Source organism: Antechinus flavipes, chromosome 6, assembly GCF_016432865.1.
Source record: "Antechinus flavipes isolate AdamAnt ecotype Samford, QLD, Australia chromosome 6, AdamAnt_v2, whole genome shotgun sequence".
Lineage (NCBI taxonomy): Eukaryota > Metazoa > Chordata > Mammalia > Dasyuromorphia > Dasyuridae > Antechinus > Antechinus flavipes.
In genome coordinates this window covers 100,330,412-100,357,837 of record NC_067403.1, presented here as the reverse complement: position 1 = coordinate 100,357,837, position 27,426 = coordinate 100,330,412, and the positions used below count along the sequence as shown (strand labels likewise).

At 32.4% G+C, this 27,426-nt stretch overlaps 1 protein-coding gene across 1 annotated transcript in view; it reads left to right on the top strand.

Moving 5' to 3' along the window:
* The window catches only part of LOC127539794 (probable ATP-dependent RNA helicase DDX60), a 94,946-nt gene that overhangs the window by 26,439 nt on the left and 41,081 nt on the right, over positions 1 to 27,426 (top strand). Inside the window, exons 13-23 of the mRNA XM_051964131.1 lie at positions 3,290 to 3,456; positions 3,984 to 4,139; positions 4,730 to 4,879; positions 6,901 to 7,020; positions 7,700 to 7,795; positions 10,859 to 10,974; positions 12,950 to 13,086; positions 13,200 to 13,309; positions 17,685 to 17,789; positions 21,381 to 21,509; positions 25,754 to 25,878. Of these exons, the coding sequence (XP_051820091.1) occupies positions 3,290 to 3,456; positions 3,984 to 4,139; positions 4,730 to 4,879; positions 6,901 to 7,020; positions 7,700 to 7,795; positions 10,859 to 10,974; positions 12,950 to 13,086; positions 13,200 to 13,309; positions 17,685 to 17,789; positions 21,381 to 21,509; positions 25,754 to 25,878 (1,411 nt within the window). The remainder of the gene's footprint in view (positions 1 to 3,289; positions 3,457 to 3,983; positions 4,140 to 4,729; positions 4,880 to 6,900; positions 7,021 to 7,699; positions 7,796 to 10,858; positions 10,975 to 12,949; positions 13,087 to 13,199; positions 13,310 to 17,684; positions 17,790 to 21,380; positions 21,510 to 25,753; positions 25,879 to 27,426) is intronic.

The following is a 27,426-nucleotide window of genomic DNA, read 5'->3' as shown; positions in this document are numbered from 1 at the left end:
TTTCTCCTCCCTTTGAATCCTTTCCCCTTTCTTATACCCTTCTGGGGCCAGATCATCTTTGGCTGGTAAATTGTGTGCTTCTAATCTTCATGAATTTTAGCAGTCAAGCCCTCTTTTTGAGACTGAATTTAATGGTTGGTTGTGAAGGGATTAGAAGAGTTTAGAAAGTCGTGGGGCCTTCTCCACAATCTTGGCTCTGCCCCCTCTGACTTTAATTTAAATAGAACAAGTAGGAGAAAAATTGAACACACACACACATAGATACATGTTGCAATGGAAAAAAGAGTTGAACTTTATAGTAATTAGATAGACCTGAATTAGAACCATGATTCTTGCATTTATTATCTATGTGATTGTGGGCAGCTTATTTAACCTCTCTAGCCTTAAATTCCTCATCTGTAAACTGGGAGAGAAAAGATGTGTTTGTGAGTGGACTAGTCCACCTATAATATAGTTCTTACTTAATGATCCTAATATTCTATGTCCATTATTTCATTTCATTTTCCCCAAAATCACTGTGAAGTAGGAATTCAACTTTTAAATTTAGGATTTCCTTCAAAATTCATTCTGATTCCTATTCCTCTCCTTATCCAACAAAATGGTACTGAAATTTGTTGCTATTTCATTGGTCCAAGATAAAGTACATTTTTCTCAAGGGCATAATCATGATTAGATTCACAGGAAATTGATACTTTTTAAATTTTCCTGGACCCTCATTATTGTATGGCAATTTATTCATCTCTGATTGACTCCACAGTAGCTGTTTCAAATAATTTTTACTTCCCCTCAAACCATTTTACCTGTTTTATCCCTGATTTGTCTCATCCCCAATCTCTTATATGACCTCACCTCATATTTCTTTTTTCTTTCTTTCTTCTTTTAAATAATGTATTTAAAGTTTTGAATTCCAAATTCATCTTATATTTCAAATATGAAACTGGGATCGTTGATTATAGACTTTATAAAGTTGTAATCCTTAATACATTGAAGCCTCTATGTCCTCCCACTTCTCTTCTCCTTCCTTCAGTCTCAGAGGATTAGGTAGTTCTTCTCATTTCCAGGAAAAAGCCTCATCCTTATATCGTTGATCCTATCCCCTTCCATCTCTTTGAGGAGTGATTAACATGTTCTTTATTACTTTACCTCTTCCTGATATTTAGGAAATTTGAGAATGATCTAAGGGGCTAGTTGAAGAAAAATGGAGATGGACAGAAATATTTGATTTTTGACATTGTGCAGAGATGTTTAATAGTACCCATAAAAAAAGACCCATTTGCCTAAATAGTTTTAATTAGTCTGCTTACTTCTAGGCTCTCTACATTTATGCTGCTTTAACACTGTCTATCAGACTAATCTTACAACTACTTTTCAATATTATTTGCTGCTTCTCCCCAATAAAGTTGCTTCTTCCTAGCCAGATTTATCTTTTTCTTTTTTCCAGAACATGTACTTATTTTTATTTCTTAGAATTTCATTCATGATCCCTAGAATACTTTTCTGATTCCCCTCTACTTAATGAAATCCTAATCTCAAAAGTTTAACATATTTTCTCTCTCCCCCCCATTGCCCTCAATCATTTCTTCATAAGATCTATAATTGCTACAGGAAAAATTAACCTTTGAATTATGTAGCCCTATTGTTTATATCCTGATTTTTTTCATTTATCAGAATGCAACCTCTTTGAGTTCAATGCTTTGTAAAGAGTAGGCCCTTAATAAATGTTCATTGGATAGGATTGATCTATAGCTTTCTGTGATTAATCCAGACTTATGATTTCATTAGTCTATTTTATTAAATTTATCTGCCACAGTTTAAGCCATTCTTAATCCATAGGTTCATAGGCAGAGTTGTAAGATAGAGTTTCTGGTTTAAGGAATAGCAAAAAGGCCAGTATATCTGGATTATGGATAGATGGAAGGGAGTACTGTACAAGAAAATGGATATGTAAGAATTACCAAGTTGTGAAGGTCTTTTAAAACCAAAGTATTTTATATTTGATCCTCTAGGAAAAGGAAGTCACTGGAATTTATTGAGGAGGTATGTGTTATGGTCAGATTTGTGCTTTAGAAATATCACTTTGGCAGCTAATTTGAGGATGGATTGGAGTGGGGAAATAAGGCAGGGATATTAGCCAGAAAACTGCTGTAATAGTTCAGTCATGAACTGATGAAGAACTATACCAGAGTGGCAACTGTGCGAGTTAAGAGAATAAGATATATACATACATACACACACACACATATATCATAAATGAAGAAATGTCAAGAGTTGGCTGTAAATTGAATATGGGTAGTGGGAGGAGGTGAGTGAATATAAGTGGAGAGTTGAGGAAGACACCTTAGCTAACACATTATGCGCCTGGGTGATTAGTAGGATTACTCTTCCACAATATTTCTTCCATCTTCTCATCTTTTCATTCTCAAAACTCCTCCCTCCCACCCCCTTTAATCCATCCTATACATGGCTGTCACATTGATCTTTCTAAATTCCATTTCTTATTATATAATCTCATTTTCTCAAAACCTTTAGTAAGGACTTCTTTGCTACAGATTAAAGTAACCTAATCCTGATATTCAGGATTGCCCATGATTTGGTCCCAAGTATATCTTTCCAAGTCTTATTTCCCAACACCACCTTTTATATACCCTATTAGTAAGCAACTTAGATATTTTAACTTCTTTCAAATATCTGGTCAGATGTTTCATACCTTTATATACTCCATTCTTTTCACTTGGAATGCTGTCTCACTGCTACTTCCAGCAGGAGATCCATCAATCAATCATCAAGTAATTATTAAATACCTAATATTTACCTGTCAATGGAGATACAAACACAGTGAATGAATGAAACGATCCCTATTCATGAGGAATTTCCATTTTAATAGTCTAATTGCTGCAGTTTTCAAAGTTTAGATCAGATGAAGTTTTCTTCCTGAATTCTTCCTTCATTCCCTCCCTACCCAACTCTCCAACCTTTTCTCTAGTGATGATTTTCTCCTCTGTATTCCCAGAAGACTTTGTCCCATTCTAATAGTACTTTTATATTTACCATGCTTTATAATTATTTCTGTATGAGCCTGATTTCAACTATTAATAGTAAGTCTCATGAAAATAAGAATTATATCTTTAAAAAAAATCTCACAAAGCCCAACAGTATTTTGTACAAAATAGAGTCTCAGTTATACAGATCGTGAAGAATGGATTATGGAAAACATATTCCTTAGATTGAGTTTGCTATTTCTGAGGCTTTAAAAATATTTTGAATTATTATTATTTTTACTTTAACCTAGGGAGAGTAAGAAAAGATTTCAATATAGCTATTCACATGATGAAAAGAATCCATTCCATAATGGACAAATACCAGGAATTTTTGCAGGAGCCAGATAAAAAGAAGATATCCAGATGTCTCAAATACTTAGGATTTGACAATTTGGCCAGAACTTTGGATCCTACACAGGTAAGGTTTGAATAATATATATTTTTTCCTTCATTAATTACATTTTTTCCTACACTTTTAAAGACTCATATAATTAGTAGAATAAATAACCTTCTGGTAAAAATATTTTGACAAAATATTTTGCTTTGGTTCCATTCTACAAATGCATTATTATCAACTCAACTTCCTGAACTAACATCAATATAAAATTGATTATTATAAGTTAGTTCTATCATGTGAAAAAAAAGTATGGCTTTGATTCTAATGAAATGTTTAGAGTTTAGAGTATCATAGTTATATAATCTTACGTAATCTCTTCTGTTTCCAATCAGTGCATTGGCAGTCAGTATGGGGATTATATTTCTCATCATTGTAATTACTTTCCTCATTCCAAATTAATAATGGAGATGGCAAATTACCTCCCAAACAATTATATACCATTTGAGAGTCTGATGAAATTGTGTTTTGCATACAATAGGAACCTATTTGTTGAATGCATCAATGTACATTATTATGTAATTTAAATAGCAAATTAATCAATTTTACAGGTTATGGAAAAAGATAAAAATAGCAAAAAGGTTAACTATGCTCTCAATATGGGACCAGCTCGCTTTCAGTTACAACACATGGGACATTACTTGTTCCGGGATGAGAGAAAAGATCCAGATCCAAGGGTTAAGGATTTTATTCCAGACACATGGCAGGTAATGATATTGAGCTTATTTTCTTAAACTTCATTTTCATGTGAAACTTCAACAGAACTTTTCATTATCATGTATACATATGGATACTTTACCACAATATTAGGAGCATTGTATGAGATTGTATGAGAGCATTTCTTTTTGTATAAATATGTTTTAGTACAATTTTAAAAATGGGGTATTTCTGTTCATCTTAAGATCATAGATTTTAGATCTGGAAAAGACTTCAAAGAAATTGAATTGAATTAAAAAAAATTATTAAGTGCTTACTGGGAGCTAGGCCCTAAGCCAGGTGTTAGGGATGCAAAGGCAAAAAAAGAAATATCCTGTTACTTCAAGATTTTTATGTCCTATGGAGGAAAATAATCAGAATAATCACAAATTAAATACTAAAGAAATACCCCTTCCCTCCATTCATGAAAGCCTTACTTCCAATTCAGGATTCAGTGAATCCTATGAAGTGCTTTGCAATGTAGGCATGGATTTGAAGAAATCCAGTGACATTATGCTGATTTACATGATATTATTTGCCTAGGATTTTGATAAGTCAGATTTCATTATTTTTCACATGCACATTGCTCCCAAATATGCAGCGAGAGCTTCTTGATGTGGTGGACAATAATGAGTCAGCTGTGATTGTTGCACCCACGTCATCGGGGAAAACATATGCCTCCTACTACTGCATGGAGAAAGTTCTGAGGGAGAGCGATGATGGAGTGATTGTATATGTGGCCCCTACAAAGGTAGAGCTTTAAGCATATGTAATTTTGTTGACTTGTGTCCTCTCCTTTCTAAAGCAATGTATAGCTGTAAGGGATGGACTTAAATTTTATTTAATTCTCCTCTTCCTCTTTAGAGACTGAGATAGTGTGATGTAATAGATTGAATGCTTGAACTTTGAACAGGATGATGTGGGTTTAAACCCTGTCTCAGTAACTGTCTGGCCTTATCTAATAAATCACAAACTATCTGCTATGTTATTAAAGGAACTTCCCAAAATTGGAATTCCCCACATTGCTGAAATCACAGTTCTCTCACATATTTGTGTATTTAGTTGTTCAGTTGTTTCAATGATGTCTAACTCCTATGACCATATTTGGGATTTTCTTGACAGAGATACAAAAACAGTTTGCCATTTCCTTCTTCATCTCATTTTACAGATGAGGAGATTGAGGCAAATAGGGTTAAGTGACTTGCCCAGGGTTACATGGCCAATAAATATTTGAGGCTGGATTTGAACTCAGGAAAATTACTTTTCCTAATATCAGGCATGGTGCCCACTGTACCATATGTTTTAGAGGATACAATAATAGAATCACAATCCTGTGAACTTAAAGGGACCTAAGAAATCATCTAATTCAACTCCCTTATATTAGGAGAAAATAGAGGCCTGGAGAGATAAAAATGACTGGTCAAAGTCATTAGTTAGTAGTCATTAGTTAGTACTAGTTAGTGGTAAAGCTGGATGGGACCCATTCCCTGACTTCTGGTCCATTAAGGGTTTTTTCTTTTCTTTTTTGCCCTCATGTTTCTTTTTTAAATGACTTTTTACAGTTGGCAAGCACCTTGAATTTTTTCCCACTCCTGAAAAAGAAAAAGAAAAAATTTTAACCATAGATATAAGCAAACAAAACATATTCTCATATTAACCATGTCAGAAAATGTATGCTATCTTTTCAGCATGAGTTCAGCATCTTTCTGTCAAAGATGGGCAGCGTGTTTCAGCATGGCTGCTCTATAATCATATTTATTACATAGATCCAAATTCATAAATGTTTCAAAATCATTTGTTTTTACAATTTAGTTATTAGTATATAAATTGTTCTTTTAGTTCTTTTCACTTCACTCTTCATCAGTCCACACAAATCTTCCCGTTTCTCTAGGGCCATCACTTTATTTTTCACTGTGCAGCAAGATTCTATTACATTCATGAACTATAATTTCTTCAATGACCAACCATGATTCCATAGTACCCATGAGAAAGCATGTTATCTATCCTCCAGGAGGACAGATTGCTCACTCAAAATATAGAATAAAGCATACATTTTGGAAGCAGACATTGTGGGCATTTGTTTTCCTTGCCTATGTATTTCTGTTATAGGGGGTTTGTTTTTCTTACTTAGTGAAGGTCAAGGAGATAGGAAGGGGAAAAAATAGAATTTTGCTCATAGAATACAATTCAAATAAAGAAAAATAAGAGAGGAGACAAATTCTCCCTCTGCATCAATTCATAGGTATGAAATATATTTGCATGTGTTTGTGTCTATGCCTTTATACACACACATATATGTATATCTATGTATACATATACATACACACATATCCCCCCCATAACGCACATACATATATGCCATTTCTTATGCTGGCTTTTACTCGTCTTAGCATAGTCTATGATCTAGCAAGCTTTGAAAGCAGCTGGTTGGTGCAAATAACTGAGTATTGTAACTATTAAAATTATCTTTTAGATTTTACCTTAAAGGCAGCATGGAATAGTAGATAGAGAGGCTTAGTCTTGAGTTCAAGTCTCATCTTTGTTATAGACTGATTTAATGACCCTGTTCTAGTACTTTAATTTTTAAATGACTGAGATGATTCTTCAAGGTTAAAAGTGAAAAGTAATTGGCTATCTCATTTGCTATGAGTTTCCTTATCAGGGAGTTCTTGATACAAGTGAAATCCCAGGTATGATTTTGCCCAAATAAAAATCTAATCATTGTTATTCTGTTGTGATTTTGTTAATGCACTTCCTTTCTGCATCAACCAGGCCCTTGTCAACCAAGTGTCAACTACTGTCCAGAGTCGTTTCACTAAACACCTGCCAGAAGGTCAAGTTCTATGTGGTGTTTTCACAAGGGATTACCGCCACTATGCATTAAACTGTCAGGTACTCAATGCTAGATTGTTTATGATCAAATTGCTACAGAAAAATGCTTAGTACTTCTTTGACTTTATAAAGGAAAAATTTGATTTTATTAATGAAATATAAAATTAATGAAATGATTAAGTTTTACTCAAACTTACTAAGTTAGAAACAGTGCTTATGGCTCTACTACTCCCACCTTTGGTAAAGCAGCCAAAGGGATCTGTCATCACATTGACAGTAAATACTTGAATAAGTCTTCTAACATCCAATTTAAGCTTGTTTTCTCTGTATCTGTATTTATGAACATACTTATGACAATAGTTAATCTCATAAGGATTTTTAGGAGTACTGTACTTGATTTGAATTTGTATTTGGTGTTGGATGAATTCCAGGATAGGACATGTTTCTTGCCAGAACTGTTCACATTGCAACAAATCAGAACAAGAAGAGAGAATTCCTTAGTCAAATGTTAGTTTTTTCCTATCTTTTTGATATTCTTTTTTTCATTTGTTGAAGGAATTTAAGCAAAAATGTACCCATGATGAATCACACTTTCTATGAAACTATTCCTAAAAATGATAGTTATAGATTCAATTAATCAATTTAGACATTTTGCAAATTTTACATCAACATTGAAGTGTGTTATTTATTATTTTATCAGTAGGTTTCAAAATAGTGAATCATACACATATTTTTGTAGGTCCTTGTAACAGTGCCAGCCTGTTTTGAAATCCTGTTACTTTCCCCTAATCGTCAAGAATGGGTGGAAAAGATCAGATATGTTATATTTGATGAGGTAAGTGATTTGCCACTTCTCAAGGGGTGGGTAATTACTTCAGATATTCTTTTGCTAATGAAGCAAGTTAATTCTCTTTGATGGGGCTCAGAATGGAGCTGCTTTCTATCCTATTCTATGCTAGGGAATTATTATAATTTAGCTCCATTCTCCCATTCAGGTGCTAGTAGTGTACTCTACAAAGTTATATGAGTGAGAAATTCTTCCATTGGTTTCTTGTATTATAATAGGAATAGAATCTTGCTATTATATCTTAAGTCCTTGAAGAGCTTCCTGGACTTAAATCTATAGATTGGAGAAGGCGGCTTTTTCTTGTTGATAATGATGATGATGATTTAAACAGTAATTTCTTCCAATTTATTTATTTACTTATTTTTGCCAGACTTATGATTTTGAACTAGAGGTCTTCTGGAAGGGAATTTCCCCTACAAATGCCAATCAGTATAAAACATATAATCTTAGATATGTAAGGTGTGTATGTTGTGTTTGTGTCCATGTATATCACTGGGTTTCTTTGTGTATGTTTTAAAATCACATTTTATTTTTCCTTATTACACATAAAAACAATTTTTAACATTTAAAAAAATGTTGAGTAAAAAATTCTCTTCATACCTTCTTCCTTTTACTCCTTTATGAGATGGTAAGCAATTTAATCTATATTATATATGTGTAATCATGCAAAGCATATTTTCATATTATTCATGTTGTGAAATAAAATTCAGACCAAAAAATCCCATAAAAAATAAACTGGAAAAAACATGCTTCAATTTGTATTCAGAATTCATTGCTGCTTTCTTTGAAAATAGGTAGCATTTTTCATCTTTAGTCCTTCAGAATTATTTTTGATCATTGTATTATTAAGCTAAGTCATTCATAGCTGATCATCATACAATATTACTATTACTCTATAAAATGTTTTTGTGGTTCAGCTCACTTCACTTTGCATCAGTTTATGTAAATATTTCCAGTTTTTTTCAGAAATTATCCTGCTTGACATTTCTTTAGTACGATAGTATTCCATTACAATCATAGGCAACTTGTTCAGTCTTTGCCCAATTGATTGTCATTCCCTAAATTTCTAATTTTTTGCTACCACAAAAAAGTTACTATAAATATTTTTGTACAAATAGATCCTTTCTCCTTTTCTGCAAAACTAGTAATGGTATTAATGGATTAAAGATATGCAGAGTTTGATTGCCCTTTGGGCATATCTAGATGTCTTAGTGTCCCAATTTCCCCACATTCATTCCAACATTTAATGTAATATTCTATGATAACTGTTTTTTAAATCGACATTTCTCCAATCAATTGTGATTTAGGGCATTTTTTCATAAGATTTTAGATAGCTTTAATTTCTTCATTGGAAAACTGCTTGTTCATATGCTTTGACCATTTATCAATTAGGGAATGACTTGTATTCTTATAAATCTGACTCAGTTCTCTATATATTTGAGAAATGAGACTTGTCAGAGACATTGGTTGTAAATCCCCCTTCAGTTTTCTGTTCTCTGTTTAATGTATTATTTTTTGTGATTTTGTGTGTGCATGTCTGTGGGACTGCATATGTCTTACTGTTTCTCTTGATGTATATGTATGTAAATTGTCTATATGTCTTTGTGTATATGTATGTTTGTATGTCTCTGTGTATATCTGTATATGCATTTATGTGTGTGTTGCCCATATAAGTTAGGTGTGTCTACATAGGTCCATCTAGATGGGACTAGCAGGGAGCCATAGATAGTTATCTATAAAGTCTCCGCCTACATTTCTCAAGTAGAGAGATTGATTCCTGCTAGAAAGGGAGTGGGAAATTGAGGCCAAAGGCTAGTCACCTCTCTCCTCAGAGAAAAATTAGGCTAGAATTTTATCTGCCACTTTAGATATTGTTGGTCTAGGAAAGGAATTTCTAACTGTACTTCCTCAATAGGGAAGGAGTCCTCCAAGTTAGGTATCCAAAAGCTTTCCACTAAAAAGCCCATTACACAGAGATCACAAAATACAAATAGGGCATAAATCATTTATTTAAGTCAAGAATAAAGAGAAATATGATAAATTATATAAATGAAGTTATATTAAAGAATATACAGCTAGAATAAGTCCTCACTAGGAGTGAAATATTTCAGGTCAACCAATAGAGAATCCTAGATGTCACTCAAAGGGATCTTCCCTGAAGTCTCTATTGTGATAAGCTGATGAAGGAGGTTTTATTGAAATGTCCATTCTTCTGCATGCCAACTTTCCCCCACAGTCTTTCTTTTTCTTCTGGGACTTTTCTTGGAAGAGAATCAGGAAGTATGCCTTCCTTTTAGAATCTAAAAGCTCAAAGTCCAATATTTCTCTCCTCTTCTAAGCTCTGTACAACTCCACCCTTCATAATGGCTCCCTTTGATAAAGAAATAATTGGAATTTAACCAATCAGATTATTGTTGAAAAATGTTTGTCCTAATAATATAAAACTGTGCTAGATAGTTTGACTTCACAAATTATGTGATATTGAATTTCTCCCATAGTTGTCTATACATTGTTTCCTGTTTTTTAAAAGCATGATTATACTTGCTTATAGACATTTTTTGGAAAAAAAAAAAAGGTTATATTTTCCTGAAACATTAGAGAAAAGCACTAGGCTGGAAACTTTGGGGACAGTGACCTTGTCTTATCTTTGTGTCTCCTTCAATGCTTAATATAATGCTTTGCATGTAAGTATTCTTAGCACATATTTGTCAATTAAATCAAGTTACATTTAAATAAACTAGATGGTATTTGACAGGTCTAATTCAAAAGGAAAATTGACATATTATCAGATTATTTTAAATAATTCCTTTTCACTTTTTTAAATCAAGTAATGAGAGTTCCTCATGGAACTTACTCTTTCACATTTTATCAGTATTACTTTGATTAGCATAATTTATCCTTCAAAAGACTCTCCACTCTTTCCTATGTCTTCATAGTTATAACCACTCCCCAAACTGCTTTATTTCTGCTCTCCTATTGCATTTTCACTTTCAGTTTTCACATATTATCCTCATATTAATTCTTTGATTCAAATATTTTTCACAACCACAGGTTCATTGTCTTGGGGGACAAATTGGAGCAGAAATTTGGGAACATCTGCTGGTTATGATTCGATGTCCTTTTTTGGCTCTTTCAGCAACTATCAACAATCCTAAGCATCTCACTGAGTAGGCATCATACTTTCTCTGGACAAGAAGATCATTCTTCCAAGAACAATTGTTTTTGTTTTGAATAATTGTAATTTTTCCAATCTATAGAGTTCTCTTGTTTCTGGTGGGTAATTCTACTGATTTCCAGCAAAATGGGACCATTTCCATTCCAGGAAATATGGTTTCCTTATACATTTCCTGAGAATATGTTCCATAACAAATTTATTCAATCATAGAACTTCAGGGTTGTCATCTAGTTCAAACTACTTTACTTAACCCAAGTGAAAAAATAAAGAAAAACAAAATCTTTATAAACAAAGTATATATTCAAGAAAAAAAATTCTAATATTGACGACATGTCATCTATATCTAAATCTACATTTATATTTACATTTACTCATGGCTATATCTAGTTTACTTCTACTTCCATCTCTATTAACTTCTATATCTATCTGTATTTATATCTTGATCATCTATATTGATAAAAATCTCAATTTCCATTTATTCTATCTAGACTCTAGGTGTAGTTATATTTGGAGATCTATCTCTCCATCCATAACTTAATCTGTACTCTAAGGCCATCACATTTCATCTTTGTGAAAAAAGGTGGGTGCCATAATTCAATATGAGTACTCTGGTACTATGATTAGTCATTATATTGATCAAAGGTTTTATAAGTCCTTCATAGTTGTTTATTTTTACAATACTATTACTATGTAATTTTTTCCCCTGGCTTTACTTATTCCATTCACAAGAATTTTTAAGTTTTCCCAGTTTTTTTCTGAATTGAACCCTTCCATAATTTCTTATAGCACAATTCTATTTTATCATATTAAATAAGCTTACTCTATAGAAAACAGAAAAAAATGACTGTCTTTAGGACAACAAAAGTGATTTGTCAAAAATAAAAGACATGAAAAGTAACACTATTTTCCCTACATTATTATAATTAGTTTAAATGTTTAATATCATCATTGTGGACAAATTCCTGTGTGGAAACTCCTTCAACCTCTTTACACTGGTAATTCATCCATGACTTAGAATTTTGGAGAATGACTTGGAGAATCAAGAAGTTTTATGATTTGCCAGTGTATGTTTGAAGCAGGACTTTTTTTTTTAATCAAAAGCATTTTATTTTTTAAAAAGAACATAAACTATTAAAGACCATTCACAAGATTCTCAAAAATGCAAACATTTATATGAATATGATCCAAAGATTTATTAAAATTATACATTCTTCTAAGTATATTAGGTCTGATTAATATAAAAATAGTTCATAATTTTATTCCAGAAAATTTGGGTTCAAAATTTTGAGTCCAACTCTTCCTGACTTCCAGGCAAACCCTTTATTCTTTTTCAGTGTCACATACCTGAATAGCTGACAATAATAATAATAATAATAATAATAATAATAACAACAACAACAACCATTTATATATTGCTTTAAGATTTACAAATTCCTTAATAATTTTTATTTCATTTTTTCCCTCTCATTTATTTCCCTGGGAGGTAGGTGCTATTTTTATCCCTATTTTATAGATGAGAAAACTGAAGCAGACAGAAGTTACTTGGTTTGTCCAAGGTCACACAGAGAATAACTGCCCAAAGTTGGATCTGAATTCACCTTTTTCAGACTCCCCAACCAATGCTCTCTTATGCTACCTTTGCACTTGTCACAGAATAAAATTCTAGAGCTTTTGATGATGATGATGACCACCACCACCTCCTCTTTTTCTTCATTTTCTTCTTCCTCTTCCTACTTCTTCTTCCTCTTACTTCTTTCTTCCTCCTCTCTCTTTCTCCTCCATTTCTTCATTCTCTTTCTTTTCTTCTTCCTTCTTCTCTTCTTCCTCCTCTTTCTCTTTCTTCTTCTTCTGTTTAAATAATTAATAAATAATAAAGTTAAATAATGTCACTTCCAAAAAACAATTTAATCCATGGTTTTGTGTTCTGGTTTCTGATCAAACAATATGTCCATTTCCTTTTTATTCAGGTGGCTACAATCTGTAAAAAGATACTGGCAGGAAGCAGAAAAGAGCATAGATGATTTTCATCCTACTCTGGATGCTCGACGTGTCAGAGCCTCTCAAAGACACTTAAAAGCAAAGAAATCCTACAGAGTCAGACTCGGTATTTTCAATCTTGAGTTTTTAGTGCATTCTTTTAAAGTCATCTATCTTTCACTCATTTTCTATCCAATGGGTCCTTCCTATTTTAAAACTTCATTCTTTTTTTCCTTATAGTGCTTTATGAAGACAGATATAATGATTTAGAGAAATATGTGTGTTCCCTACAAGATGGTGACATTGCCTTTCACCATTATCATCCATGTGCTACGCTAACACCAGATCATGTAAGTTGAATGAATTATTATTGAGAAACAATATATAGAGTAGTGGATTTGAGGTCTGAATTTGGCATAAAAAAAAATCCCTGGTTTCACATCCCATCTCATCCACTTACTAGCTGTGCAAACTAGGGCACATCTGTAAAATGTGGTTAATAATATCTATAGCACTTCCCTAACAAGGTGGCTGTGAGGCTCATATGATAGAATATAAGTTTAGATGAATTAATATAATAAGTGCTACTTACTCCTAGTGTGACTATAAATACATATACTCATCTCTATGATCTTACTTTTCTCAAGTAAGTGTTCTGATTTAATGGAATGAGGAGGTTAGAATAGAAGACTAAGGGTTTTTTAAGCTTAAATCTATGATACTATTTAAAACTCTTATCAAAACCTTAAAATGTCATTATTATTATAATTATTGAATATCATAAATATTGTATTTAAAATAAGCCTCAGCAAAAGATTAAATTTTTCAAAGAGTGATGTCCCTGTGAATAATATAAGAACAGTTGCACTTTTTTTTTAAATAACTTTTTATTGATAGAACGCATGCCAGGGTAATTTTTTACAGCATTATCACTTCTGCCGATTTTTCCCCTCCCTCCCTCCACCCCCTCCCCCAGATGGTAAGCAGTCCTTTACATGTTGAATAGGTTATAGCATATCCTAGATACAATATATGTGTGCAGAACTGAACAGTTTTCTTGTTGCACAGGGAGAATTGAATTCAGAAGGTATAAATAACCGGGAAGAAAAGCAAAAATACAAGCAGTTTATATTCATTTCCCAGTGTTCTTTCTTTGGGTGTAACTGCTTCTGTCCATCTTTGATCAATTAGAGCTCTCTTTATTGAAGAGATCCACTTCCATCAGAATACATCCTCAAACAGTATCGTTATTGAGGTATATAATGATCTCCTGGTTCTGCTCATTTCACTTAGCATCAGTTCATGTAAATCTCTCCAAGCCTCTCTGTATTCATCCTGCTGGTCATTCCTTACAGAACAATAATATTCCATAACATTCATATACCACAATTTATTCAACCATTCTCCAATTGATGGGCATCCTTTCATTTTCCAGCTTCTAGCCACTACAAACAGGGCTGCCACAAACATTTTGGCACATACAGATCCCTTTCCTTTCTTTAGTATCTCTTTGGGGTATAAGCCCAGTAGAAACACTGCTGGATCAAAGGGTATGCACAGTTTGATAACTTTTTGAGCATAGTTACAAATTGCTCTCCAGAATGGCTGGATGTGTTCACAGTTCCACCAACAATGTATCAGTGTCCCTGTTTTCCCACATCCCCTCCAACATTCCACATTATCTTTCCCTGTCATTCTAGCCAATCTGACAGGTGTGTAGTGGTATCTCAGAGTTGTCTTAATTTGCATTTCTCTGATTAATAATGATTTGGAGCATATTTTCATATGTCTATAAATAGTTTCAATTTCTTCATCTGAAAATGAACAGTTGCACTTAGATTGATAGACCTTCAGGTCCAAAATTGTTTTCCTCTTACTTAGTCAAATTACCCCTTGGTGTAATTACTTACTTCCTTTCTACTAATATTTACTTTCCATCTACTACTCCTTACTTCAGCCCCTCCTTCCATCTATTCTGCAGCTTTTCAGGATAGTCCTGAATTCATATGAAAAATCTCCTAATTGCTAAAACAGAGAGAGAGCAAAGATAGGATTAGCTTGCCTTCTGATTCTAACTAGGATGAAAAATAACACAATCTTATAATGGAAAATGAAGAAAAGATATTTGTGAAAATGTTCAATGGCTCATGATATGAAAATGTTGACGATTCTATCCCACAATGATCAATGACATAAAATATTCTTAAAGTGATTCTATTCTGACAATCATGTGAAAATATTTCTTTATTGGATTTGCCATATGCATGAGATTGGTATAAGGTATTAGGAAAAATAAATGAATAAAGTCCTCTCTTCCCCCAGCCTTTCTGCCCCATGAGTATATGAATCAAAAGTCAATGCATACTTCCATGTAGTGAAGGTGTACATTCTTCTCAAGTCTTCCTTGCTCCAGGCCCAGTGCTCTATTGCCAGCATTATCTATCTACAGTGATTGAATGGGTATTTATGAAAATAGTATCTGTCCAGTTAAAATTTTAAGTCATGCAAAAGGAAATGGAAATATACATTATGGATGTGAATTTGCTACAACTTGTTTTAAATGAAAAATATCGAAGCAGGAGCAGAGTCAAATTTCCCAGGGTAATGTAAAAGAAGTTGGGCTGAATATATGGTAAGAGAGAGCAATAAAGTGATAGACTATCAACAGACAAGATTTCCAGCACACTGAATAGACTTTCTGGAAAATTTAGACGATGACATGGACAGAAGTTCCATCAAAAGGCATGGCGAGATATAATATTCCAGGCTTTTTGATCCTTTAAGCTTCTTGGTCCTGAATAATTCTGATTCTAACTCCTCGATATTTGAATTTTTCTTTATGACGGCTTGCAATATTTTCTCCTTAATCTGATATTTCTGAAAATTAGCTATGATATTCCTTGGAGTTTTCATTTTGGGGTATCTTTCAGAAGGTGATCAGTGAATTCTTTCAATGGTTATTTTAACCTCTGGTTCTAGGACACCAGGGCACTTTTCCTTGATGATTTCCTAAAAGATGTTGTCTAGGCTTTTTTCATCATGGTTTTCAGGAAGTCCAATAATTCTTAGTTTGTCTCTTCTAGATCTATTTTGTAGGTCAGTTGTTTTTTCCAGTGAGGTATTGTACATTTTCTAGTCATCTAGGCTAGGAAGAACTGCAGTGGATAAAGTGCTGGACTTGGAGTCAGGAAAACCTGAGTTCAAATCTCACCTCAGATGCTTTCTTATTGAGGATAATTAGAGTACCTAATTTACAGTGTGGGCAACAACTGAGATAATATGTAGAAAGCACTTTGCAAACTTTAAGCATAATATAAATGCTATTTCTATTATTAAGAATTTATTAAGTCCAGATCTGTTAAAACATTCTGCTTGTGATAAATGTCAAATTTATGTATAAAGGACTTAAACAGTTAACAAGAAGAATTTAAAACAATAGGAGGGAGGTCAAACAAATATATGATAACCGTTTGATGCTTGCTTCCTTGTTTTATCATGACACTTTGTTGAGCCTTAGCTTCATCCTTTTTAAACTGAGAACAATTACTTTGTGTAGCTTTTAAAATACCTTCCAACTCCAAATCTTTAATCTTTCCATGGAAAGAGAAAAGAGATCTGACCATCCTTATTCAAACTGTGATATGAAGCTATATTCAATCCATATAATTCAGTGTTTTCTTCTTCCTTTTTTCCTTCCTTCCCTTCTCTTCCTTCTTTTCCTTCCCTTCCTTCCCTCCCTCACTCCCTCCCTCCTTCCTTCTTTCTTTCCTCCTTCACTTCCTCCCTCCTTCCTTCCTTCCTTCCTGGATGCTCCCTCTCTCCCTCCTTCCTTCTTTCCTCCCTCACTTTCTCCCTCCCGCCTTCCCTCCCTCCCTCTCTCCCTCCCTCCCTTCCTTATTATTTTAATTTTTTCCCTTTCTTTCATTTTCTCATTTTCTTTCTTTATTTCTCTATCTCTTTTTCTTTAATCAGAATGGTAGCAATACAACAAAGTAGATTTATAACAATATATTCAACACATGACTTTCCATTGGGAAACATATCCAATTCCCACATGTGTTTCTCAGAAATGGACATAATAAAATAACTTTTTATATTAATTGCTAGGCAAAAAGGAAATTCATTTGCACAGGAACTATAAGTCACACTATCCAGTATTATGCATTTCTTAAAATATTTCTTCATAATTTTTCTCTCTCGGCCTAAGATATAATCTGACTAAGATATCCAACTCAGAGTTAAGTAGAGTTCATATGTGGTGATTTCCTCTCCTCTGCTATTATTTATATAGGTTTTTTTTTTTTTTGGTAAGGACTTATGAGAGTAATGGAATGTTTGGTAATCATAAAATGTTGTATAAATGTGAATTAAATGTGAGCCACTATATAACTGATAGAGTGGAATAAAATACTTTCTATTTGCTTTAAGTCATGACTAGCTATCAATTTTCAGCTTTGCTCATCAAATTAATACTTGGATGTACTGAAGGAGAGTTATCACTACCCCCTATTGTATAAATTTTAAAAAATCAAAGTGAGCTCAGGAGAAATATTTGAACAGAAATATGAACATTTTCTCATGGTATCATTTTTCCTACTATCATTTTGTTGTCTAAATAAAAAAGTTTTTTAAACCCATGGGTAAAGAGATGGTAGTGGAATAAGGGAATTGATGTAAAATAACACAAAAAAGTTTCATTATATTTATCTCACTTTGATTATACAGATTGAGAAGTATGGATTTCCATCTGACCTTGCTCTTTCTCCAAGAGAAAGCATACAGCTGTATGACGTTATGGTAAAAGTGTGGAAAATGTGGCCCAAGGCTCAAGTAAGTAGATATTGATATAATTTATTCTTTATTTATATTATCATAAAAAGAAAATCAAATCCAGTAATATTTATTGCTTCCACCTAGTTATTCTTTGAATGAGCTCTTTTAAGGTCATCAGTGATTATTTTTGTTAAATCCAATAGCTATGGACCACTCTTGCTTGGTATACTCCTTTTCCAGCTTTTTCCAATTACATGATATTGGTTCTTTTTTAAAATTTCTTATAGCAAATTTTTTGATTCCTTAATTATTATTTCTCTTTTAGTGATCTAATTCCTCAGTCTATGACTCTTTGCTTCTTTCTTTCCTTTCTCCCATCCCCTCTTCTCCTTCTCTGCTTCCCTTCTTTTATCTCTGTCTGTCTCTCTTTCTGTGTTCTATGTAAACCTTAATCAGAATAGTAGCAATGTACCAAAAGCAAGCTGATAACAACAACCCCCACATGGAATTCTCAGTATGAAATCCAACTGATTCATACATCCATGATACAGAGGAGATATAAAATAATCTTTCTACTTTATTTACCTTATAAAATTTTCATTCCAATGGATTCATCTGTCATTTTTATGGTAATGAGTTTCAAATCTATATATCTTACCTAATAGCTCATTGCAAATACAAGCTGGGCATCTAAATGGGGCATTGTCATTGCCCATTGCTAACTCAAACTCAATAAATCTAAAATAATTCAATTCCTCTTTATATTCAAATAGCCCTACTTCTTTCTCTTTGTAAGCAAGACTATTTTTTCAGTCTTTAGTTGAGAAAATTTCATATCATTATTGAATCATCCCCTATATCCATCTAGCTAATAAATCCTGACAATGCTTTCCCTGAAATATCTCTATTTTCCCTTTTATCTTTATTACCACTGCTGCCTCTTATCCACTCAAATTTAGGGCATAATTAAAATGTACAGAATCATAAATAAGGTAAACATGAACTCATTCACCAAATCCTGAAATATAAGCAGAATAATATGTAGTACTTTTTATTCAGTGATTCATAAACTTAGGGAAGTCATTACTTCAATAGATTATATTAGAAAGAAATATAAATGGAATCAGAAAATGTTTAGACAAGTTTTTGTATAACAAAATCATACTTTTTACTGTCAAATTGGACATCTCTTAAAACTGGTGATGATAAGAATATAGTAGGACATAGTGGCTCTGACCCAGAATAACTTAAGATAATATTCTTATGCTCATGTGATGATTGCAAAAAACTTCCATGCTGAATCAGTCCCTTAAAGATTGTTGTTAGTTAACTATGTATATGTATAATATATACATATATATGTATATATATATATATGTATGTATTTGTGCATATAGTAACCATAACTATTGGTTAACCATAACTGGTTATCACTTCTGGTTATGAATTGATTTGCCTTCTATTAATTCCTTAATATGCCCAAAGAGATTATCTTACTATCTTAATATGTTTCTTTCTACAAGCTAACTCTATCTATTTCCATTTCCTCTTTATTACTTGCAGATCACCTTACTTCTTGATTTTTATTGATTTAGCCTCTCAGTTTTTGCACTCCAAAAATTCTCTGTCCTTATGTGACCCTTGCTCCTGTCCTCTAATTCGAAGATGAGGAAGTCCTCTACTTAGAGAAAAGCCATCTACTTTTGCCCTCAATTCAACACATTCTCACTGATTTCTTGTTTAAACTCACTTAATTGACTCTCATCTATTGGTTGCTTCCTTTCATGCCACAAACATGTTCAAGTATTCTCTACCTCAAAAACAAAACAAAACTTTTCCTGACCCTGATATTTCTTCAAGCTATTCTCTTATTACTCTTCTTTTTTGCTACTGCTAAAATTGTGTTTAAACAATGGTCTCCTGCACTTTTTCTTTCTATTTCCTTTACATTCCTTTTACATTACAATTTTATACAATTAATATGAATATAACTTCTCTTTACATGGTGACCAGTGATCTTCTCTTCTTTAAATCCAATAGGTTTTCTCTCTCTTCATTTTTCTTGCTAACTAAAACTTTTCTCTCTCCATACATTCATTTATTCATTCAATAATCATCATTCACATTATGCTCTCCTGTCTTAGTTTCAATAATGCTGAACATTCATTATTATCATTCTCTCTCTTTCTGATTATTTCTTTTTTATGGCAATCATGTACTTATTTTCCTACCTATCTACATATATATTTGTGTATGTAGCTTCTGGCTCTATTTTCATGCTCCTCATTGATATCATATATTTTTGCACATAATAGATACCTAATAAATGTAATTTATTACATTTTTGTACATTAATAATGTACATATACATAGAGGTAAACTCTAATATGTGGTTCTGATCTTTCACCAAAATTTTAGTTTCAGACTTCCCCTACTCTGTTGAAAAACTTTCTATTGGTAATTCAAAATGAATACGTGCAAAGCTAAATCTACCAATTTCTTCTCTAAAACTCCCACTATACCTAACTTCTTTCTGTAGATAGCACAAACACTACATAACATCCTCATAGTCACTGAGGCTTGAAACTTTGGAAGCTTTGATTCTCCTCTTTCCTTCTCCTTTTCTTGACAATCATATACTAATTATACCTTTATTATATTTGTCAAGCCTTTCTTTTAACTCAACTACTGATTCAATTCCTAGTTCATTTTCTCTTGAATGTGATAACTACCTATCGTCTTCCCTTGTAGTGTTCACGTATCTTCCTAACTAATTCACTCTGACTCTTCTCATTCTTCATAGGGGAAAAAAAACAAACTCTGTAGTTTGTCAAATTCAAAGTCTCCCATTGACTATAGCTAAATTCTGTTTACAACTTTCCTTTCCTTTACATAGTGCTCTAGTTGAACTGGGTCTTCAGCTGATCTTTTTCTGTTGTTGTACATTTTATATAGGATAAAATGGACTTCTGGCATTTTCTGTCAAAAATCTCTTCCTTTAGGATTGACTTTCCCTCTCTCTATCCAAAAAGAGATTTCTCTCTTTTTGATTTTTTCTTTTGCACTTTGTTTTCTCCCATGCTATAAATTCTTGACGGAAGAGATCTTTGTGTCTTTGGCATTCATCACATAGTCTTCCATTTAGGTGCCTAATCAAAGTTAAATGAATTGAATTATTGAATTGACTTTGTTTTTGAATTTCATGTGTGTGTGTGTGTGTGTGTGTATACATACATACATACATATATACATATATATATATAATGTGCAATGCAAAATTTATCACTTAATAGGTTGTTCCATATAGTTTTTTGTGTCATTCTGTGTTTGTTTGGCTTCCTAACTACATTTTAAAATTCTTAACATAAAAAATCATGCCATACACTAATTTTTTTTATCTCCCTGGAATCTAACATTGTGTGAGAATAATACAGAGTTTCAACAAACAGTTCAGAGAATATTGAGTAGTTAATATGTAGTTAATACTTTGTTACATGCTGTGAGTGATGCAGAAGGATTTCATGATTTAAAATTTTGCCCTCAAAGACTTTATAGTCATCCTGGGGATACACAAAACAGAATGCATCTACTGGATTTGTTGTCCATGTTTACATAATTTAATTTTCTTTGACTGTATTTGTTTCCAAGGAATTGTGTCCTGAGGAATTTGTTTGCTTTAAGAATAAAATAGTCATAACAAAGATGGATGCTAAAAAATATGAAACAGCATTAAAGGAAGAAATATCTAATTGGATTCAAAATGGAAATATAACAGAGGTAAATACATTTTAAAATGTTACTTTTGATAAAGTCTACATGAACAAAACTAGAAGATCAATTTAATGATTTATAATTCAAGAAAAGGCAGCATCTAAAAATATGTGTACATCTAGTATTAGAAAATGAAAATGAAAATATTAAAATAGAGGATTTAAAAGGGGGCTGTTATATTTTATTATAATAATAATTAGTATAATATTACATGCAATATATTATATATATATGTATATATATATATATAATATATATTGCATATCCTTTGACCTAACGATACTACCATTTGGCATGAACACCAAAAGAGATTAAGAAAAAAAAAGGAAAACAACCTATCTGTGCAAAAAAAAAATCACAGCAACTCTTGTCACAGCAAAAATAAAGTGGAAATTGAGGGAATGTCTCAAACTGTGGTGTGTGTTTATGATGGAATATTACTGTTTTGGGGAAATGATGAGCAGAATGTTCTCAGGAAGAAAACAAAACCCTGGAAAGTCTTCCATGAACTCAAGCAAAGTGAAATATACAAAGTAATATCAATGCTCTGGAATAACCAACTGTGAATGACTATGTTGTTCTAATTAGTATAGAAATCCACGACTTCTCTGAAAGACTTAAAATGAAAAATCCTATCTATACCCAGAGAAGGAACTGATTTTGTCTGAATACTCACTGAAGCATTCTCTCTCTCTTCTCTCTTCTCTCTCTTTTTTTTGAATTTATTGAAACAATAAGAAATGTAAAGAGTGTGTAGCTTATATTTTTAGAATTGAGATAATAAGAAAATTCATCAGAATGACATTTTTCTCTTTTTGAATCATTGCTACAAAAGGCAATATAGCAAAATCAACCATCACATTGATTTTTGTCTGATTGTATAGACAATAGTATCTATCTTCTTCATTGAAGACAGGTTGGTAATTTTTTATCTCACTTGGAGACAAGTTTGTTTATTACAATTTCTAATATTTTGTTTTGTTTTGTTGTTCTTTCCATTTACATTGTTGTAGCCATTGTATATATTGTTTTCCTGGCCCTGTATTCTTCACTCTGCATTTTCTTATATACCTCCCTGTGCTTCTTTGAATTTTTAATATGTCATTTTTATTTCTTAAAAAAGGGCATTTTAAATTTTATTCATGTTTTTAAAACATTTATTATTTTCTCTTTTACATATAAAACAATTTTTGTATTTTTTTTTTTGAGTTTCATGTTCTCTACCTTCCTCCCTATCTTTCTCTCCCCCTGAGAAAGTATGCAATTTGACACAGGTTATATATGTGCAATCATGCAAAACATATTTCCATATTAGTCAAGTTGTGAAGAAAAACAGATTCCCTTCCTCCCTCAAAAATGATGAAAAAAAATAAAGAAACTGAAAAAAATGTGCTCCAATTTGTATTCAGATTTTATTGGCTCTTTTTCTGGAGATGTATACCATTTTTTAAACCATAATTCCTTCAGAATGTCTTGGATAGTTATATTGCTGAGAATAGGTGTCAGTCACAGTTGTTCATCGTACAATATTGTTACTGTGTACAATGTTCTTCTGGTACTACTCATTTTACTTTGCATTAGTTTTTTCCCAGGTTTTTCTGAGATCATCCCACTTATCATTTCTTATAGTACAATCGAATTCCAACAATCATAAACCAATTCAACACATTCAGCCATTCCTCAATTAATAAGATTCCTCTTAATTTTCAGTTCTTTGTCACCAAAGAGCTGTTATAAATATTTTTGCATGTATATGTATATGCATATACACATACATAATATATAATATATATATGTATGTGTATATACAACACAGGGTATATCTGCAATACAGCGTTACACACATGTGTATGTATACATGTGTGTGCATATACACATGTACACGCGTGTGTGAGAAAACATTCATTTTCCCTATTAAAAAAATTCTCTTTGGGATCAAGTTCTACAAGTGGTATTGCTGGGTCAAAAGGTATGCATGGTTTTATAGCTCTTTGGGTATAGTTCCAAATTGTTTTCTAGAATGTTTGAATCAATTCATAACCTCATTGATACATTAGTGTCTCATTTCCCCAACATTGCCTTCAACAATTTGTGTTTTCATTTTCATTCATATTAGACAATCTGTTAGGTAGGAACTGTACCTTTGAATTGCTAATCAATATTGATTTAGAGCATTTTTTCATATGACTATAGATAGTTCTGATTACTTTATTTGCAAACTGCCTGTTCATTATCCTTTGACCCATTTTTCAATTGGAGAATGATTCTTATTTTTATAAATTTGCTTTACTTTTGACAAATGATGCCTTTATCAGAGAAACTTGCCTTAATTTTCCTTCCAATCATGTGTATTCTATTTTCCCTTGTGTTTATCTTACTCTTTCCCTCCTTACACTCTTTTCATTCTCAAAAGTATTTTGTTTCTATCATCTTCTCTAATCTACTCCCCCTTCTGAAAATCCCCTCCATATTCTCTTATATCCTCACTTCCTACTTTCCTATAATATAAATTTTTATACTCAACTGAGTATGTATGTTTTTTCCTCTTTGAATCAATTCCAAATAGAGTAAAATTGAAATTCTCTCCTCTTTCACCTTCTCTATATTCTGTTCTACTGTAAAAAAAACTCTTTTGTGCCTTTTCCTTAATCTGGGAACTCTCAAATTTGGTTATGATATTCCTGAAGTTTTTTATTTTGGGATCTCTTTCAGGAAGTGGTTAGTGAATTCTTTCAGTTTCTATTTTACTCTCTACTTTTAACATACTGTGTATTTTTTCTTTGATTGAAAGATGATGTCTAGGCTTGTTTTATTTTTGATCATGACTTTCAGATAGTCCAATAATTCTTAAATCATTTATTCTGGCTCCATTTTCTAATTTGTTTACCCAATGAGATAGTTTATATATATATATTTTTATTTTTTCATTTTAAAAAAAGTTTTATTGTTTCTTCCTATAATATGAAACAATTAGCTTCCACTTGTCAACTTGTAAGGCATTATTTTTATTCAGCAAGATTTTGTACCTATTTTTTTCCATTTGACCAATTCTCTTTTAAAGGGTTTTTTTCTTTTTGGTGAATTTTTGTATGTCTTTTTCCATTTAGTGAGTTCTACTTTTTAAATAGTTCTCTTCAATGGATTATTTTTTTAAACCATTTAGCCTATAACGTTGTATTTTCTTCATTTTTTTTTGTATTTCCTTTTCCAAGCTGTTGACTTTTTTTCCAAAATTTTCTTACACCTCTTTCATTCCCTCTCCTAACTTTTCTCTACCTCTCTTATTTGTTTAAAATATATTTTTTTAGTTCTTCCAGAGTTTTATTTTGTATCTGAGACCAATTCACATCTTTCTTTGGACTTTGAATATAGTAGTCAAAAACCCAATATGATTTTATTGTTTTCTTCGGACTTTGCATTTTGATCTTTCCCGTAGTAACTTTCTATCATCAGGTTCTTTTATGTTGTTTTACTCATTTTTCTTTGTTGTTTATTCATTTTTTGTTTTACTCATTTTGTTGTTTTTTCTAACCTATTTATTTCTTGATTTTTAACTCTATGTAAATGTGGGGCTTTGCTCTTAGGGTGCAGGGGGGCTTTCTTTCATGGAGGCAGTAAGTTTTCAGTTCTTCCAAGGTTGTATGTTCAAAAAAAAGATGTAGACACTGTTCTTTTGGTCTGACGTCTGCTTTGTGAGAGATCATGAGCACTCTATTGATGAAGGTTCCTATTCCTCTGCAGTCACAAGGTTGAATGAATTAGTTTTTCTTGTTGTCCTGGGATTGTCATCCAGAATTGTGACCCAGATCCACATATGTTCAATGCAGCGGGGTCCTACACCCAGTACCTAGCAAAGGGATCCTTGTAATCTTCTGACCAGTTGTTCAACTCCTTTACCATATGTGGGCTGAGAGCTTCAGTAGCACCCACTGCTATTCAGTCACACATGCCTGTCCTACCGATCAAAGGTCTGCTACTATTTTACTGAGGCACAGCTTGCCTTAGATTGTGCTTTAGGCTCACCTTGGTGTAAAAGACATTTTTTTTTTTACAGCCTTATAATTTGTGTTGGGCTCGAAAATTACTTTACCCCATCCTTTCAAAGATTTTGCCACTCTGAAATTTGTTTTGAGACTTAGGAAAATTCCTGTCTTTTCTTCATCTTGACTCCCATGCTTCTTTTAAATCTGTTTTGGACCAGGTTTTGTGGACTGCTTTTTGATTTAATCCCTTTGAATGTATTATTCTAGGCTAAGCAAGTGCTGAAGATTCTTAGACCTGCTCCTGTTAATCAGTCAGATGACATGAATCATATATTTCCATTTCTTGTTGAAAAGCTTAGGAAAATGGATAAACTGCCTGCATTGTTTTTTATGTAAGTAATGAAAACTTTCTTTGGGGCTTTTTTCCTTTCCAAATTGATTATGTTGATAAGAGCTGAAGGCAAATAATAGTTAAGATGGTTTTTACACTGAAACCTAGTACTTTGTCATCATTCTGTATACAACTAGTAGACTAGTTAATGGTGTGTTTAAATATAATTTCTAAATGAACACAGAAAACTCAAGTCATTGAACAAAACACATTCATAATGTGGAAAATTTCTACTGGTTTTTAGTCATCAATAAGAATTTACTATATAACTATTATATAACAGGTATTGTGTTATGCTGAAGATACAAAGAAAGGTTTCAAGGAATTTACTGTATAAAGGGAAAATGATCCATGCTTTGATAAATACTAGTGATAACATCAATGATAAAAGAAAGTATGTGGGTAAGAAGTTTGGATGTGGGGATCTTAACATTTTAATAATGTTTCAATTCAATTAAATGCATGGTATAGTGAAAAAAATCAGTGTCTCTGGAATCAGAAGACCTGAATTGAAATTCTACCTCTGATTCTTACTGCTTTTATGACTTTCCTTATTTTCTTTAAGCCTCACTTTCCTTATCTGTAAAATGAGTTGGTCAGACTAGATCACCTCTGAGGTCCCTCACAGTCTAGTTCTATGATATTATGTGTTACAGGCTACCTTCTCTCTCTTTTTTCTTTTGCTCAATTTCCTTGTCTGCAAGTAAGGTTCTAATATGAACATTTCTGATCTAGATTAGTTTATTCTGACCTGGGAGTCCTTAATTTGAGATAATCAGCTTTTGGTCTCATGTTTTCATTCAATTTGATATGCCCCTACTATGCACAAGGCATTACAGTAGGAACTAGGGACAGAAATAAGAGAAATTTAGTCTTTGTCTTCAAACGTCAAAACAAAAGTAAATACATTTTCAACATTCTACCACTAGGTGGCAACTGCTGCAAAGTGATTTACTCGCTCCAAGATCATTTTATTTTTAAGAGAAGGTCTTGATATAAGATAAATGAAAAAAAAAAAACTATACCTTGAAAAGAGAAGAAGCGAAAGGAAACGGATTCAGGAGTAATAGTCTCAAAGAAACTGAAAACATGGAAAAATTAGCTATTGACAAAACCATCACAGTCTTTTTGGATCATTCCCCATCAGTCCTAGTAAGGTTTAATAGATTCCAAAAGGGAAACCTAGCACTAGCTTAATCTTGTCTAGGAAATTTTAACTTTCAATTTAAGTGGGCTTGAGAATTTAAATAGGGAAAATTATAATTTTATTTTCTGTTAATTTTAAAGAGAATTTTAAGATTTTATTCTATTATGAATTTTAAAAAATCTACCATATCTTACTCTGAAAAAGGATCCCTTAAATATATTATACTATCAAGGGGATATTCAAATGATTAAGAATCCATACTCGTGTAAAGGAGCCCTTTAGGGTCTCATAATTCTGGGTTAGTCCTGGTTTACAGGATATGTAGGGCTCTAAATTCTAGGTCTTATCTAGGACCTTAGGGTCCCATGGTAGACAGGACCAATATGACTCTGTGAAGAGTTG